At 45.1% G+C, this 17704-nt stretch overlaps 1 protein-coding gene across 1 annotated transcript in view; it reads right to left on the bottom strand.

Moving 5' to 3' along the window:
* The window catches only part of EGFLAM (EGF like, fibronectin type III and laminin G domains), a 176045-nt gene that overhangs the window by 24674 nt on the left and 133667 nt on the right, over positions 1 to 17704 (bottom strand). Inside the window, exons 13-16 of the mRNA XM_024123207.1 lie at positions 16599 to 16788; positions 8125 to 8250; positions 6761 to 7004; positions 2839 to 2950 (exon numbers count right to left, since the gene is read on the bottom strand). Coding sequence (XP_023978975.1) covers positions 2839 to 2950; positions 6761 to 7004; positions 8125 to 8250; positions 16599 to 16788 — 672 coding nt within the window. The remainder of the gene's footprint in view (positions 1 to 2838; positions 2951 to 6760; positions 7005 to 8124; positions 8251 to 16598; positions 16789 to 17704) is intronic.

The raw sequence follows: 17704 nt of genomic DNA, 5'->3' as shown, positions 1-17704 counted from the left end.
GGCGGGGTCCAGCCAGGTAGAAGCAGAGAGGTCTTGGATTAAACATATTGAACTGCCTTCTGTCAATAACCTTCAGGCAGCTTCTAGGGTTCTTATTTAACTAGCCGGGAGGTGGAGGGGGTTGGTCATCAAGGAAGGGCTTTCGCGAATTCTTGTGGCCCGATGAAATAGAGAACCAGACAGGAGCTGTCAGCACACACCCCCATGAACCCATCTCCATCTTGTCTTTAACAAAAATACTAGGAGGAAAGCAGGAAGGGTCAAAGGGATTTCAGAGAAGCAGGCCGTTTTGAAAACACTTGCAGTTTCTTGCTTAGGTCCAGAGAACGGGGCGGGGTCTCGTGGGGTGAGAGGCGTCCCTTTTGGCTGCCCATCAAAATCCTCCCCCGCCACCGGCAGGTGGATAAGAGGCGGGGCTGCAGCGGCCACGCCCACGCAGGACCGCAGGAGATAAACAGACCCACCAAGGTGGGCCTGTTCTGCCGTGGGATGCTCTGGGCCTGGATCTGCCGCTTCCGTTCGGCTGGGAGTGGTTGGAAAACCTGAGCAAACGCCCTGGTTGGGTTTTCCTGAAGCCCTGGGAAGCACTGCCTTTCCTCTGAGTCTGTATAGCTTGGCTCACCCTGCGCTGTTGGTGTTTCTCAGTGCAGCCTGGACGCTTAGGGGCCGGGTTAGCCCCCAGCAGTATCCTCTAATCCCTGTCCCCGCCCATCTCTAAGCTCCAAGACCTCTGCCCCTCTCAGCCACACCTTTGAACATGGTATGGACAGGACAGCTGGCGGCGCAGAGACCCCTGCGGGGTAATCTGTTTAAGGTTTAACTCCTGGAGATCTAGCACTGGGCCTTCCCACTCCGGTCTCAAGGCAGCCTCACAAGAACCACCCTCAAATGCACACAGAACAGCCACGCCTTCCCTCCCACATGTTTATACTGCTTTCCAGCTGGGCAGCCCTCCGGTCAGCTCCATCCGTTCAGCTCCATCCCTTCAAATAGCCAATAGGGAGGACACTGGTTTTACCATACTGTATAATTCTCATTCCCTGGCATGGTAGTAACAGAACCCGAGGTGTGGTTTCTACCTTTGTGTTACCTCTTCACTGTAGGATCCCGATGGTAAATACTGCCTCCTGAAGAGTTCCTTATTTAGAATCAAAGGCCTTAAGCCCACTAGTTACAAACACGCCCATCCTGTTTTTGTTACTGTTTTACAGATGTTGGTAACTAGAGCCTAAAGCGATACAATGCTTTTTTGAATTTATATTATTAAGTCAACACACAGTCAGAACTATGCTTGTGAGCTTCTAATCTTGCCTTGGACTAAAGTCAGCTGTTAGAGTTTTCTGGATTGTCCAAGAAGTGACTCCCATTCTCCCTTTAAAATCCATTTTCCTTTATTCGTCTCCCTTCCTTCTTCCCTGCTTTCCTTTCTTCCTTCCATCTTTCCTCCGTCCCTTCCCCTCTCCCTTCCTTCCTTCCACAAATATATATGGGATATTTTCTAAGGTACTCGCCTCCTGAAGCAGAGCCCAGTTTCTGGTTCTTCTAATTCCCAAGGAGGTCCTTGGTTCTGATAGGACCACGCACCACTGCTGTCCCCAAAGCTGCCTTCTTGACATGTGTGTCCTTCTTTCTTCTCTCCTCCTCAACCAAATACCTCTTACCACCAAGAGTCCCTTTTCCTTCCTTTTCTTTTTTCTATCAATTCATTTTCTTATCAGAACACCCACATTCATCAATGCCCCCTTTATCTTATTTTATTTTTTATTTATTTTTTGTGGTACGCGGGCCTCTCACTGTCGTGACCTCTCCCGTTGCGGAGCACAGGCTCCGGACGCGCAGGCTCAGCGGCCATGGCTCACGGGCCCAGCCGCTCCACGGCATGTGGGATCTTCCCGGACCGGGGCACGAACCCGTGTCCCCTGCATCGGCAGGCGGATTCTCAACCACTGCGCCACCAGGGGAGCCCAATGCCCCCTTTAAATCTGTGATGCACAAAATGAAGGCTGTTGTAATGAACATCCTGGCAAATCTAAAGTCCCCTCTGTTGTAGGGGTCTGTAAATTTCGTGTGTGTACAGAATCGCAGTAGGTTACAGTTTAAAGCAAATCTCTCTTACCGCTCCTTAAAAATGTCATTTTCCTTTGAACATGACCTTGGAAATAAAATCATGGATGAAAGTTATAAACTTGAGTGGAAATTCTGAGCTCTTGAGGTTATTATGATAGCACGCTATTAACAATAAGTAAAGCTACAAAGTGCTGATCATATGCCAGGTTCTGGGGTGTTTTATAAATACAGTTATTCTAATTCTCACAACTCTATAAGACCTCATTCTTGTGTCACCATTACCCCATTTCTTAGAAGCAAAAACACCAACTTGGGAGATCGAGTGACTGGTCTGAGTTCACACTACTGGTGAGGAATGGAGCTAGATCTTGAGCCCCGTGAGTCTGGTTTCAGAGTCTGTGTCCTCGTCAGCTGTGCGACCACTCCATCTCTGGCCCTGCCTTGGAGTTGTGTTCTGAACTGCCTTATACACCAACATGAGCAAAGGCAGAGCTTGGGAGGCATGGAGGTAGGCAGGCAATTTTCTAAGCGCTACGTTTGTATTAGCTCACTCCATCTTTCCAACCACCCTATGAGGCCCCCCCTTATTATCATCCCCGTTCACAGTTGAGGAATTGCAAAGTTAAGTAACTTGCCCAGTGGGAAGCTTGGTTGTTAGCCCAGGTAAACTGGCACTGTGTTTAATCATTATGCTGCCACTTTCATCTCCAAGACAGGAAGCAAATAGTAACCCCATTCACATAAGCCATCAGGAGGTGACGTCCTTCTTACCTCCGCCATTCCCTCCACCACTTTCTGCTGATCCACCTGTAAGATACCATTCTTCGCTGTGCGAGACACGTGCAGCTCGTGCCAGTGACCCAGGGTGAGGGGCTCTTCACTCCTGTTGATGGAAGGAAACTGAGCATGGGTTAGCATCACTGGCGTTAGAAATAACGTCCACCAATCTGGCTCACATGAAACGTGCCAACCTTAGGCACCTCACTCCCTTCAGCAAAAAGAAAAACCTTCTTTCCTTCTTGGTAAACACAGCAGTGCTAGCTCCATTTATGGGACCCCTTCGTGGGAGGAGTAAGTATCTCACTTATCATTTTACTTATTCCTTACAACAAGTCTGAAACGGGGGTAGGATTAGTCTGGTTTTCAAGATGAGGGGTTCGGGCTTCCCTGGTGGCGCAGTGGTTAAGAATCTGCCTGCCAATGCAGTGGACACGGGTTCCAACCCTGGTCTGGGAAGATCCCACATGCCGCGGAGCAACTGGGCCCGTGAGCCACAATTACCGAGCCTGTGCGTCTGGAGCCTGTGCTCCGCAACAAGAGAGGCCGCGATAGTGAGAGGCCCGCGCACCGCGATGAAGAGTGGCCCCCGCTCGCCGCAACTAGAGAAAAGCCCTCGCACAGAAACGAAGACCCAACACAGCCAAAACAAATTAATTAATTAATTAATTAATTAATTAATTTAAAAAAAAAGATGAGGGGTGACATGAGGCTAAAGTGTGATCAGAGTTGCATACAAGCTTTGAAGAAGAGAAAATTATATAGGCTATGATGTAAAACAGATTCCTTGATGTACTGATGTCTGTAGCATCCTCTGAAATGCATAAAAAATAAGATGGGTGGATGGATTGATGGATGGATGGGGAATATAAGGATAAATAGGCACATGATAAAGCAAATACAGTAGAGCGTTAATTGTAGACTATAGGTGGTGGGTATAAGTATTTTACTGTACAATTCTTTCAACTTTTCTATATATTTGAAATGTTTCATAATAAAATACTGGGGGGACAGTTTCCATGTTGTCTGATATTGTGAAAAGGATTAAAAGTACTTTAAAAATTCAATTATTCATTCAAGATGGAAACACTTGAAGTTTAAATGATATTGATAAGAGTTTTACATGTTACATTTTACAGTGAGGTGTGTAAAAGGGTATAAGTATTGCATTTGTGTTTCTAAAGATGTCTATATAGTTCCTGGCCTTCACTGAACCTCCCAATTATTTTTTGGTCCTGGATCATCTTTAGAAACTCACCAGGAATACCAATGGGCACAATTATTGAAAGGTCTCCACCCCCTCACTTGATTTTTTGTTCTGGCAAATACTTTTGCCATTTGTCCTTAGCAATTAGAATTTAATCACCTTGGCTCAATCAATATGCGATAAAGATCTTGTTCAGCAGCCCACCTCCGTAATAACTAAGGGCACCTGAGCCTGTTCTTCTTGCGTAGAGGTCACTCCCCGTCGACACGCTGCTTCCCTCAGCAGAGTGATACTGATTGTGGCCATTAAGAGCTCACTGCAGTTGTCTCGATTTTTGAATCAAGTTCATCATAAATCAGACCACCTTATCCTTTTCCTAAAGTTAAAATGATTTGGCCAATTCCGCAGCTTCCTGTAGTTGAGTCTTTCACTGAATTGTGTTAATGAAGCAGGAAGCCTTGGAACTGGTTTTCAGAATAAACATCTTCCAAAGGGCCGTCTGAATCTGAAACACTAACCGTGATCAGTGTTGTCAGTTACGCTGGAGAGGGGATGGCCCAGGGGAGCAGACGGTGGTCTGTTCCTTGGAATCTCTGAGTTCTTGCCTCCTTTTCATCACACCTAATACTAAAGAATTCTTTTTCCAGGAGCCTTTCCTGACAGGCAGGGAAGCAATAACTTATGTGAAAAAAAATGAAAAACACCTCTTGTCAAAAATAGAAGCAGAATTATGAAAGAGGGAAATGCTGGACTTCTAAGGTTCCATTGTGACCCCATAGCTGCAGCTGCCACTGTCGAGGTGCAGGGGGCAGGGGGCAATCTGTGCAGGAGGAGGGCTGATGAGCCCCGACCCTCCCCAGCCCTTTCTGTTCATTCCTTATCCAGCACGAGGCCATTTGAAAGTACAAGGTGATATTCAAGGTGTCTTCCTTTCTCGACCTGACAAATAGTTCTAAGTGAATTGCTTAGACTGTTTTGCATAATCATATGTAAATTGAATCAATTAAATACCCACCAAAGTTGTCTTGAGACATAGGATGTTCTTGCATAACCAGAGGTACAAAAGTGTCTGTCCATTCCCCAAGGTGGGAGGGCTCACCGATGTGTAGGAATTCAGCCCTTAAGGACAAAAATGAACTGTCCTTTGAAAGAATTGTTGAAACCTAATGCAGTAAGCACTTCCCATCAGCCATAAACAACGATCAGCAATTAAGGGCAACGCATGGCTATAAGATCTCAGCGACAAACTCTTTCTAGAAATGACAGTCTAGCAATATGAATTGTGATTCAGTACAGCCCGCGATTTCCTTTAAAACAACAACAAAGACTAACCGATTTCCTGCTGCAGGGCACTGTGGAACAAAATAAAACACAGACCTACTAGAGCATGGACTTGAGGATATGGGGAGGGGGAAGGGTAAGCTGTGACGAAGTGAGAGTGGCATGGACATATATACACTACCAAACGTAGGGTGGATAGCTAGTGGGAGCAGCCGCATGGCACAGGGAGATCAGATGTGTATGTATAGCTGATTCACTTTGTTATACAGCAGAAACTAACACACCATTGTAAAGCAATTATACTCCAATAAAGATGTTAAAAAAAAGAAAAGAAAAGAAAAGAAAAGAAAAGAAACCAAAAAAACTACCATGGGAGGAACACAGTGAAAAGAGGGAGACATAAACAAGCAAGAAAACTATCTGCACCTCCCAACTGCAGGCTCTGAGGGATTCACAAAGATACTGCCACACTGTATGGGAACAATCGATCTGCCAAGTCAATGAACAGTACAGACTAGATAACAGAAGGAAAGTGTTGATAACCCAGAACCAAATCTGCAGACACCAGCAAGCGCTTTAGAAGCACTTAGTTACTCCATGCTGTTGAAACCAGTCATCACCCAGCCTTCACGAGCACGTTGGTCAGGGAAGGGTCTTTGCAGTTGCTGGTGATTTGCTATCAGCTTCTCTATATGGAGGCCGATAAGAGCCATGCCAAATAACTTAGTTGCCACCAAAGAAATAGAGCAAGAGGAACGTTAAAATTTAAAGTGAGGCCCCCCCAATCTATTGATGCATAGCAATGGATGATTATGTGACAATTATGTATTTATTCACGTATGAGCATGTGTAATGTAATGCCACGGTGTGTTCACTCGATGCTGGTGAGGAAGTTGGTGTCCTTTTGAAAGCCTCTTAATCTAATGGAAACAACTTGTTCAGCTTCTCTCAATAGGACGTTTGTGGGAAATAGGGCAGATGAATAATAATTTGATGTTTTTAAGTGATTGTGGCTCTGATACACACTACTTCCAATGGACAAAATAAATAAATAAAGTGAGGTCACCAAGGAAATTTCTGTTCATTACATTTCTATTGGTACTTTTTAAACTAGTTGTCGTATATTTGCCCACTAAGCGATGCTCTGAGCAAGGTGCTGATTGACAATTTATCACGTTTCCGCTGATTGCGTTGCATGATCTTAGGTGGAGAGGACTGGGTAGTTATTCAAGAAGAGGAAACCTTGCCAGCAGGAGAGCATGATCTCTGGGAAGCAGGTCATCTGTATGAATCAGGACAGGTTTCAGAAAAGAGAACTGTAGGAAGACAGGAAGAGAGCAAGCTGGTAGATGACAAATTTGTCTTTCTTCAAAGTGACTGTTGTCTGGCTTTTGAGGGGAGGGGGACCCTGACGGTCTCAGCCCTTACCTGAGAACACCAGTCCCAGAGCCGCAGTCAAAGCGGAACTCCACGTGGCCCCCTGCCATGTTGATAGACAGGAAGTCTTTGCTGCCCGTGTCATAGCTGTACAGGAGGACGCCGTCATCTGAGTCAGGCCTAAACGTGATCTCAAACTCCATGAAGGAGAGGTAATGCCGGGGCTCCAGTGGCCAGGGTGTTGCAGCGTAGGACCTCAGAGACTCTCTGAACTGAGGAATGGTCAAGGTGAAAGCTGAAAGAACAAGCACGTGGTTAGAAATCCCTCTGTGCCAGAACTAGCATCTTCTCTTCCTCCTGGCTACAGAACTAAACTCTGTTTCTCAGCTGCTCTGAAGATAGGTGCGTGGTGTAGCTGAGTTCTGGCCACTGGAATGTGGGTGGAAGTAGTACACAGAATTCCAGGTCTGGCCCCTAAAGCTTCCCTCCATCCTCCACTTGCTCTTTCTTCTTCACCTGCTGGCTGCATGCAGGAATCAGTGGAGGATTCTAAGGCCCCAGCAGAGCCACTAGAAGGCAGGCGTCTGCGTCCCCGAATGACTATGTGAAGCAGAGCATACTCCTCTCACTGACCTTCAGTGATATGGGCAAGGATCAACGTTTAGTATGTTAGGCTACAGAAATAGGAAGATGGTGTATAACAGCTTTGGCTTACTCTGACTCACAACGCCCTCTTCTAGGTGACAAGAAATTTGAGATTACACAGTGTTAAAAAACAACTTTTCCCCGGGATGGTGTCTTAGGGCCAAGTCTGAATCACTGGCAGAAAAGTTAATACATGTTCAACCCTGCTTGGTTTTTCCAAAACTCTTTTAAATCTTTCAACGTTTCCATTATTACATGTGTGTATTTGTGTGTGTGTGTGTGTTTATATGTATGCATACATATATGTGTATATATATAATCAATATATACAGTATTGAGAGGTAGAATAATTCAGCAGAACAGTACAAAGAAAAAGAAACATCACACTGTTAATGTTTCCGTGTGTACCTTCCCAACATTTTCTCTGAAACCATCAGATATTCTAAGGAGCCTGAGCTGTGAATGCTTCAAATTCTGACACAAACCACACAAATATAGGCTTTTCAAAGCTATCTGAGGGCCAAGATGAGCCCACCAAAGCCTGGCCCAGGAACATCTTCAAGAGAACTTGTCTTTGGCTGGTTTGCCACTCTGACACTTGAAGACACTCCAACCTGGTTAAAGAAAAGATTCTCCCATCCCTCCCAGCAAAGCAACATTAATCCCATAAAAATATATGGGACCTTTGCTAAAAGTACATTGATGAAAAAGTACATCAACATGAATTAACAATGCAGACAGACATCGCCATCAGCTTGCTTCTTTCTCACCATCTTCACAGTGTCGACCTCTAAATCCCAGGGGACAGAGGCAAACGTAGGAGTCAGCTTTGCTTGCTGTGCAGGTGCCACCATTGATGCAGGAGGCTTCGTCACAGATCCCACTGCTGCATTCCCCTAAATACAGAATGGGAATGACAAAGCCAATTCATCACGTGAGCCAGTCCAAGACTGAGCGCGCCGACAGCTCACGATTCTGAACAAATACAGTTCGTGCCCCACTCCTATTGATTTGCTCCTCTGCACAACTGCAAACCAGCTTTCAGGATAAGCGGAACTTCCCTTCATTTTAATTTGATTTTGGTTTAGTCTTTAGGGAGAGCCGCAGGGACGCTTTAAACCATGGTGGACACAGTAAATCAAATAATAAATAACTGGGCAATTTTATGACCACTGACAGGGGTGACAGAGTTGTTTCTGCCTGTAACTCATCTCGCTGTTGTTCTCACAAGAGTGTGTTACCATGCCTCCAATGTCAGCAGAGTGTTTATGTTAAAAGCGTTCTCATTTGTTTGGCCCCAATTACCTTAAGTGCTGCCTGCCTTCTTGGTTGAACGCTGGGTCAAGCAAGATAAGCACAGAAGGAGGTAAGGAGCCTTGTCGAAGCTTATTAACTGGCCTGGACTGTCAACTCCTCTGTCTGGAGCAGCTGGGGGAGGGGGGGCTCCATAATATCTTAGCAGGGGGTTCCAGAATCTCTACTTCTAAACTCAAGGTTACAGTCTTATGAGGGACAGCAAGGTGACCGGAAGTAAAAAGTGCTGAAAGGTTCAACATCAGATGGGTTAGTTCTCTCTACCAAACACACATCGGAGAGACCCATAAAGGGTACACTTGGTCATTTTCAAGTGTAGGTCACCAGATGAAGGGGAAACAAACGGACTTTTCCTGGGCTGCTTTTCTTCTGCTCCTTTGCTCTTCCTTTTCTCCTTGTGTATAAGAAATAAATTAGGCAGACGGGCCACAACCTGGCCCAGAACTACAGAGGTGAGTCCAAAGCCCTTTTTCTCGGGGTGGAGGCAAAGGGGGTGCATCTCTGGTTGAGCCGCGAGGGGTCCAGCTCTGCATCGCCCAGTCTCCAATGTGACGCCCGTGGGAGCTGGTAGCCGCCCCCCTCCCCCCCACCCCCACCCCCCGTGAGATGAGGAACCCCCGTGGCCCGATCGTGTCATCTCAACAGGTGAGTCTCTCATCCTTTCGTCATCATTCATCTGTTTTTGTTGAACGGATCCAGTCTTTTCTTTTCCGAAAGCCTCCTCGGGAGGAGGGGGAAGGGCTTGGCATACTGTGTACCCAGGAGAGGAGACCCACTTCAGGAGCTGATAACAGAATTTAATTACAGCCCTTCCAGATAGCTTGCCCATCCAGCCAGGTGGGCTGGCCTCTATGAATTCCAGCTGGGGGCCCCTGGAAGTTCAGGCAGAAGTGACGGTGGTCTCCTTTTTTTTTTTCAGCCACAGCCCTGAGAACATTGCCAGCAACCACAGCCTCCATAGGGAGGCCGACTTGAATTTAGAGAGCCAAACTCTCACAGGTCCCCACGCTCCACCGATTTCTGTGGGCTGGGAGGCTTTCTCAGAGAAGGGCTGGTCTCGCAGGAAGAAGTGGAGTCCTTGGCTTATCTTAGATACACATGGGAAAAATTATTTTACAAATTTGTTTTGTAACTGTTGTTTATAGGTGGGAGTTGACGGGCAGGGGGGTTGAAAGCCAGCCAGAGATGTTTACTTGAGGAAAGCAGTGTTTCAGCAAGATTGTGCCGGCAGTGGTATGCAAGATAGATCGTGAGCCATGGGGGTGGGAAAGAGGAGAGAAATCCTACGGGGAGGTAAACTGCGGCTGGAGAGGGTGATCGCAGAGGAAACGGAGAGAAAGCGAACAATCAAAGACACACAGGGCAAGCAGGAGTAGCCAGTTCATTCTAGAAGTTGAAGGTGGAGGAAGACTCCAGCATAACCTCAGGGCTCCTAGCTTGGAAGACCGAAAGGAGAGTGGCAAGAGGAAGGAAATGAGGGAGCCTGGGAACAGGACCGGGCTTCCAATGAGCAGAAGAGGTGGCTTTCGTCCAGCTGAAGCCTAAGGTGATGGTGGAAATCTCTGCTACTGAGCCCTTCCTGCACACAGGTGAGGGCTGGGCGGGGGGGCAGCAGCAAGGTAGGGGCGACCCTGATACCAAGAACATATGCGTTCCTTGAGAGAGGACAGGATGGAAGGGCCCCTGGAAATCCCAGGGCACTGAAGGAAGAGCAGCTGGCAGAGAAGACAAAGGGGGAACAGATGAAGGACACAGAGGACCCAGACAAGGTGGGTTCCCAGAAGCTCAGGGGAAGCAAAAGCCAAGAGAGAAGTCAAGTGAATACTGCCGAGAGGTCCAGGAGGGGTTTGCAAAGACAGAACCAGTCACAGCTTCAGGAGAGCAGCTTTGCTTTGCAGTGGAAGGCAGAACCCCATCACAGGAAGTTCAGACAGGGGGCCTCTGGAGGGTTGCTGGACTCAGGTTTTGAGAGAGAGGAGAGAAGTCCGCAGGGTGCCCGAATCAGAAGGGTCCAGGGTCACGCAAACATGGCACTGGTTGACGCTGGAGAGGACCTGGGTGGGTGTGAATAAGCTAGAGCAAGGCATCCATGAACTTTGATGGGGGAAAACTTTTATCTTTATTTTCCACGATCTCTAAGTGGACTTGAGTATTTCCCTTACTTATTAATGGAGGTAACGAATCTCCAGTATTAGCAGTTCTTGCGAATTGTGCCCAGTGGACCTGAGAAAGGGGTGAATCACTTTCCATTTGTTGCGGGTATCTCAAAACATCATTTATTCTCATGACTCCTTTGACAGCATGGTCGTTATTGCACCCACCATTGAAGAATACTGTTCTTTAATGCTTTATAAAGAAGCACATACGTTACCATAATAACAGAACTTTATTATACAGCTTTATTTCAATATAATTTTTTCCTATCATGTATATTTATTATCTGCATTTGAAAACATCCTTCTGAGAAGAGGTCCATAGACCTCACCAGACTGCTAAAGGGGTCCATGGCATACGAAAGCTTAAGAAGCCTTGGGTTATTGAGAAGTGACAACCTCGGCAGCAAGGTCCCAGGAACATAGGGAAGGATGGGTGCAGAGTGTAGATGAAAAGGTTAGTCTGAGAAAGGAGAACTCTCAACTCTGAGAGTAGGAGGAAGGAGGTGCCGCATCATCAATATATAAAATAACTTTTATTGACACTGGTAATTTCTATACACCAGCTGTTATGTAAGTTTACGCAAGATAATGAAGTGAGGGGCAGGAGAGAGATCAGGCTCCCAAGGAGGGAAGAGAAGGTGGAGTGGAATACACTAAGGAGACCATGGACGGTGAGCGGCCTCCCTGCCCCTCGTCCCCCAATCCAGCGCAACAGTGAGGCTTGTCTATTTCCCCTCCTAAAGATCTGTCAAGTGTGTCACCACTACCACCCTGGATCAAACCACCATCATCTCTGAAGTGAACTCCTGCACAGCCTCCCAGCTGGTCTACACGCTCCCCCCCGTGAAGACCCTTTCCAAAAAGCTGTCTATAGTCAGCGGGATCGTTGCAAAACACAGACAAGATCATGAGACCCACCTCCCCTCAACCTGCCACTGGGACAGGGCATTTCCTCGGCCAGGAATGCACTTCCCTCTCATCTCTGCTTTTGAACTTCTACTCTTGCTTCAGATATCAACTTCACATTACAGCCTCAGAAATGCTTTTCCTGAGCCCCAGCCCATAACTCTCCCTATCGTACATTAGTATTGCACTTCCCCTTTGTAACACTCCAAATTGTAATTTTACATTTATTTGTGTGATGTTTATTTGATTAATTTGGTCTCTCCTAGGGAGAGTTATGACAGGAGCGATGAGCTGAGATCCAGTCCTGTTTATTGCTTTATCTTAAGCACCCAGTGCTGTGACCAGCACGGGAGCTTGACTAAGTATTTACCAAGTGGAAGAAAGAGTAAGAGAGTGATAAGCCATAGTGAGACCCGTGGCCCCTGCAGACCTCTTGAGTCTCGAATAACTTGGGAAGTTGGCTCTGTGACCCTGCAGGGCGGGGATCCAAGATGGGATTGGAAAAAATGAGTGGTGGTGGCTTAGATTGGAGAATTTGGGTGGAAATAATAAAAGAAAAGTCTGGGCCAGAGAATACAAAATTTTGCTGAGATTGCTGATTATTCTAGAATGTGAGTTCACAGAGAATTCAATAGCTGGAAATAATTTAGTGAAGGAGATGAGGTCGGAGGGGTCGAGTAATGAAAGGCCCCTTGGAAACAGGTTTCTTGGGTTTGGGGAGGTGGGACAGACAAAAATCTGTGGTTGAAGCCGGCAAGGCCAAGTTAGAGATCAGAGGGAGGAGCCATGACTTGCAACTGTCCGCACCCTCTTCTGGAAGCCTGCATCTCCACGGGAAATTCACCGCTGTTTCCAAGAGCCCGGTCTCCCCCATGGTGAGGCTGCATTTAAGTTGTAGGAACTTGAACTTCCAGAGGACTTACTCAGAGGAAAGCAAATATGGAGGTGAGGAAGGATAGCCAGCCCTGTTCGTGTACCCCAGGGGGGAAATGGGAAGAAAAGGGAAAAAAAAAAAAAGGCCACGTGACCAATGCCTGCCACTAAGGTTGCCAGAGAGCAACGGAATAATCCAATAGCCACCTCCAGGGAGCCCAGAGCCAGCGAGGTGGGTCCTCCGGGCTCAGCTGCTCAATGGAGAGCTCAGTGTTGTACCGGGTGAGAATTTAAAACACTGTCGGAAATTGGCCCTTACTCAATTTTGCAACTTCTTAACTACCTGTCAGAGATTACAAGACTGCCAGATCGGTCCTTCGGGGCTGTTTCCCTGTTAGTTCAATGAAGAGAGAAGAAATAACTTAGACCCTGTGGATTGGTAGAGTCCGAATATTAATAATAACATCAACAAACAGGAAACATTTGCAACATATTTGCTATGTGCAAGGCTTTATTCTAAGTACTCTATATGCACCATGACTCATGCGGACAGAATAATCTTATGAGGCAGTTACTATTTATAGACGGGGATATTGAGTCTCAAAGAGGTTAACCGACCTGCCAAATCCAGGCAATCTGCCTTCAGAGTCCAGACTCTTCAACACCACAGGAGACTTCTCGTGGGCCTGCTGTTTCTCACCTTTACCACAGTGGGAGCCTTTGTGATAGCTTTAGTCACTACTGTTGATTGTTTGCTTTGACCAAGCGATCAATGGAGGGGAAAAGTAACATAGGGAATAACAGGTGGAGAGCAATCTTTTCCTTTCAAGTAAACTCCATCTTTTGTAGCGTTAACAATGGTGTCACCTTTAGGAGTGAGAAAAGTAGAAGGAAGCAATTTGAAACCAATTTGGGAGCCTCTGATGTGGCAGATGTGGTTAAGAGGGCAGGCACTGGTGCCAGAATCGCTGAGGTCACCATTTACCAGCTTTACCACCCACTAGCTGCGTGACCTTAGGCAAGTTACTTAACTGTTCTGAACCATCCGCTCTCATCTGTAGACACTAAGACTAATCATAGCACCTACTTTGTAGGAATCTCGAGAAGATTAAAGTAGTTCCGAATGGTGGCTACATGTAGTAGGTGCTCAGCTAATACTAGCTACAAAACAAAGAAACAAAACAAACAAACTGTACTTGGAGTCATGAAGATCGAATCCTAGCTCTGACCCAGGAATGGAGAGAGGGAGGAATAGGATCACATGTGGTAGAGCAAATGCAGCCAAATGTGAATGGTAGAAGCTAGATCGTGCGCACGTGGTAGTCACCATGCGTTCTTTCAAAATGACATCCTGAAGATGGAGAACAAAGAGACCCAAGAAAGGAACTTGCCATTTCTTGCAATAACAATGTCGTATGAGGATGTGATGCTCAGAGTTGTGGCACCATCTTGGGATTATGAGTGAAAAACAAGAGAACCACTGAGATACCAACCCAGAGTTCTAACATCATTGAGTCACTGTTAGGGACTGAACTGTGTCCTCCCAAAATTCATAGGTTGAAGCCCTAACTCGCAATGTGACTGTATTTGGAGACAGGGCATTGAAAGAGGTAATGAAAGTTAAATGAGGTCATGTGAGTGGTCCTAATCCAATCTGACTGGTGTCCTTATAAGAAAAGGGAGAGACACAGGATTCAAGCACAGACAAAATGCCATGTGAGGGCACCATGAGAAGGTGGCCATTTGCAAGCCAAGGAGAGAGGCTTCAGGAGAAACCAAACATGACAACACCTTGATCTTGGATTTCCAGCCTCCAGAACGGTGAGAAAGTAAATATCTGTTGTTTAAACCACCCAGTGTGTGGTATTTTGTTATGGTGGCCCTAGCTGACTGAAACAGTCATTGAATTAACCAACCTTAGAATTATCTATCTGCTGCCTTCAGTGATGGAATAAACGTCCTTATTTCTTTAAAAACAATCCTAGTCTTTTCAACAAATGGTGCTGGAACAACTGGGCTTCCAAATACAAAAAAAAAAAAAGAATCTAGACACAGACCTTACACCCCCTTCACAAAAATTAACTCAAAATGGATCACAGACCTAAATGTAAATATGAAACTATAAAACTCATAGAAAATAACATAGGTGAAAACCTAGATGGCCTTGGGTAAGGCAATGACTTTTTAGATATAGCACTAAAGACAGGATCCATGAAAGAAATAACTGATAAGCTGAACTTCATTAAAATTAAAAACTTCTGCTCTGTGAAACACAATGTCTAGAGGATGAGAAAACAAGCCACAGATAAGAAAACATTTTCAAAAGACACATCTGATAAAGGATTGTTATCCAAAATAAATAAAGAACTCTTAAAACTCAATAATAAGAAAACAAACAACTCAGTTGAAAATGAGCCAAAGATCTTAACAGATACCTCACCAAAGAAGATATACAGATGGCAAATAAACATGTGAGAAGATGCTCCATATCATATGTCATCAGGGAAATGCAAATTACAACAACACGATACCACTATGCACCTATCAGAATGGCCAAAATATGGAACACTGACAACATCAAATGCTAACAAGAATGTGGAACAAAAGGAACTCTCATACATTCACGGTGGGAATGCAAAATGATACAGTCCACAGTTTGGTGGTTTCTTACAAAACTAAACATACTCTTACCACATGATCAAGTGATCACACTCTTGGGTGTTTACCCAAAAGAGCTGAAAACTTATGTCCACCCAAAAACCTGGATGTTTATAGCAGCTTTATTGATAATTACCAAAGCTTGGAAGCAGCCAAGATGTCCTTCAGTAGGTGAACAGATAAACTGTGGTCCATCCAGACAATGGAATATTATTCAGTGCTAAAAAGAAATGAGCTATCAAGCCGTGAAAAGACATGGAGGGAACTTAGACTCATACTACTAACTGAAAGAAGCCAATCTATTAAGGCTACATAATGTATGATTCCAACTACATGACATTCTGGAAAAGGCAAAACTATAAAGAATATAAAAAGATCAGTGGTTGCCAGGGGTTGGAGATGGGGGGAGGAGATGAATAAGCAGAGCACAGAGGAATTTTAAAGCAGTGAAAATACTCTGTATGATACCATAATGATGGATATATGTTAGTATACATTTGTCCAAACCCATAGAATATAAAACCCTATAAGTGAACCATAATGTAAACTATGGATTTGGGGCAATTATGATGTGTCAACAGGTTCATCATTTGTAACAGATATACCACTCCAATGGGGGATGTTGATAATTGGGGGGTGGGGGGCTTCGTGTGTGTGGGACCAGAGGGCATATGGGAAATCTCTGTACCTTCCCCCCAATTTTGCTGTGAACCTTAAACTACTCAAAAAATAATCTTAATTTAAAAAAAGGAAAATAGAAAAAAAGAAAAAAACCACTATCCTAGTTCTGCCCTATTTTAGATAAGTTCTTTAACTTTTACAAGTCCCAGTGTCTTCATGTGTAAAATAAATATAATAATAATTTCTACCTCCTCAAATCAGTATGAGGAGTAAATGAGAGGGCGTCAAGAACGTGTTTGGCACGGTGGTCAAGAATTGGAATGTGGCCATTTCTTTTAGAAGCAAAGAGTATACGAAAGATCTTTCTACATCATTGTGTTGGTTCTTCCACTGGACTGGGTGAGGAAGGGTGAAAGGGCTGAATTGCTGTTGCCTTGTCAGATGAGACCAGGCTACGTTTCATGAAGAGGGCCAAGATGGCAGCAGGACACAACCAAGGGTTTGGTCCACCCTTGGTCTTATTTATCACATCTGAGTGTTCAGATTCAAGGTCATCATGTCTTCAGAGCACCAACCTCACCCTTCAGGCCCACCTCCCTCCTAAAGCTCTGCATTAACCATCTGCCTAGGGTTGTAGCCCGTGAAGCTTCTCCCCACGCTGGCCCAAAGCAGAAAGGCAGTCCCACGAGAGCATCCCCCACTGGGCAACCACTTACCCACATCAGCCCCGCTGAGTGCCTTCCCCAGCGGCCAGGGCCTCAAGTCCATTCTCTTCCCATTAACAGTGAGTGACTGTACACAGCCTTGAAAGCCTTGGTTTGTCCCTGTTGCTCTCACCAACCAGTAAGCACGGGGAGCCCCACCAAGATAGAGAGGTGTCCGGAAGGTAATTTTACTGTACTGGCCCTTTAAGAAAGATGGAAACAGTAACTCACTACACAAAGTCAAAAGCTAAAACACAACAGATTTTTCAGGAGGGACATGGTTAAGATGCAATTTATAGCGCCATTGTTTTCTTCCATCTGTATTTAAGTCACTGTCCTACTGGAAAATTAAACCCACGGTTACCATAGAAAACTCAAGAGAGCTTCTCAGAGGGCTGTCTTTCAAGAAGGGATGATTTTGGAACCTAGAAGGGAAGGGAAGGCGGGTTAGAGCCAAGAGCAGCCCAACAGGCAGTGTACCATGATGGGCATCCAAAAAAAAACTTTCTCTTTCCAGTCCTGACACGAATTTACTGTGTATCTTGGATGGGTCATAGGGCTATTCTGTGTCTCAAAAGGTGATAATACTAATTTTGTGTATACATGGGCTAACGTTTACCCTTTTACTGTCCTAGTCACCTTTATACTATATCCTGCAAGAGGCATTTGTGAGGGAGAGGGAAATTGCCAAGACTGAGTTGCAAAATATTTTGAAATTTGCTCATGGATACAATTTTTTTAAAGTGCTATTACAGCTAAGTGGGGACATTTCCAATCTTAAGACTAAATCACAGTCTGGATTGTAGATTTTGAGGTTACAAAATACAGAGCTGAACATTAGGTGGGACAGAATTAAGGTGCTCTTGGTTATTTGTTATTTTTATTGCAGAAATATCTCATTTGCTTGGATTGAAGGGTATAGAAGGAGGTTGGGAAAAGGTATGTTGCCAGAAGTTATAAAATGTCTAGAATGTAAGCCACTGAAATGTAATCTTTATCCTTTATACTTTTGTTATCAATAAGTAAAACATCTAATCATTGCTTTATCTTTTCTAATGAATAGATAAGAATCATTTGTAAATAGTATATTAAATATGAGCTAGGCAGCTTTAAAGTAT

Source organism: Physeter macrocephalus, chromosome 8 (assembly GCF_002837175.3).
Source record: "Physeter macrocephalus isolate SW-GA chromosome 8, ASM283717v5, whole genome shotgun sequence".
NCBI classification, from domain to species: domain Eukaryota; kingdom Metazoa; phylum Chordata; class Mammalia; order Artiodactyla; family Physeteridae; genus Physeter; species Physeter macrocephalus.
The sequence above is the reverse complement of the archived record's forward strand: the minus strand, read 5'-3'. Positions and strand labels throughout refer to the sequence as shown.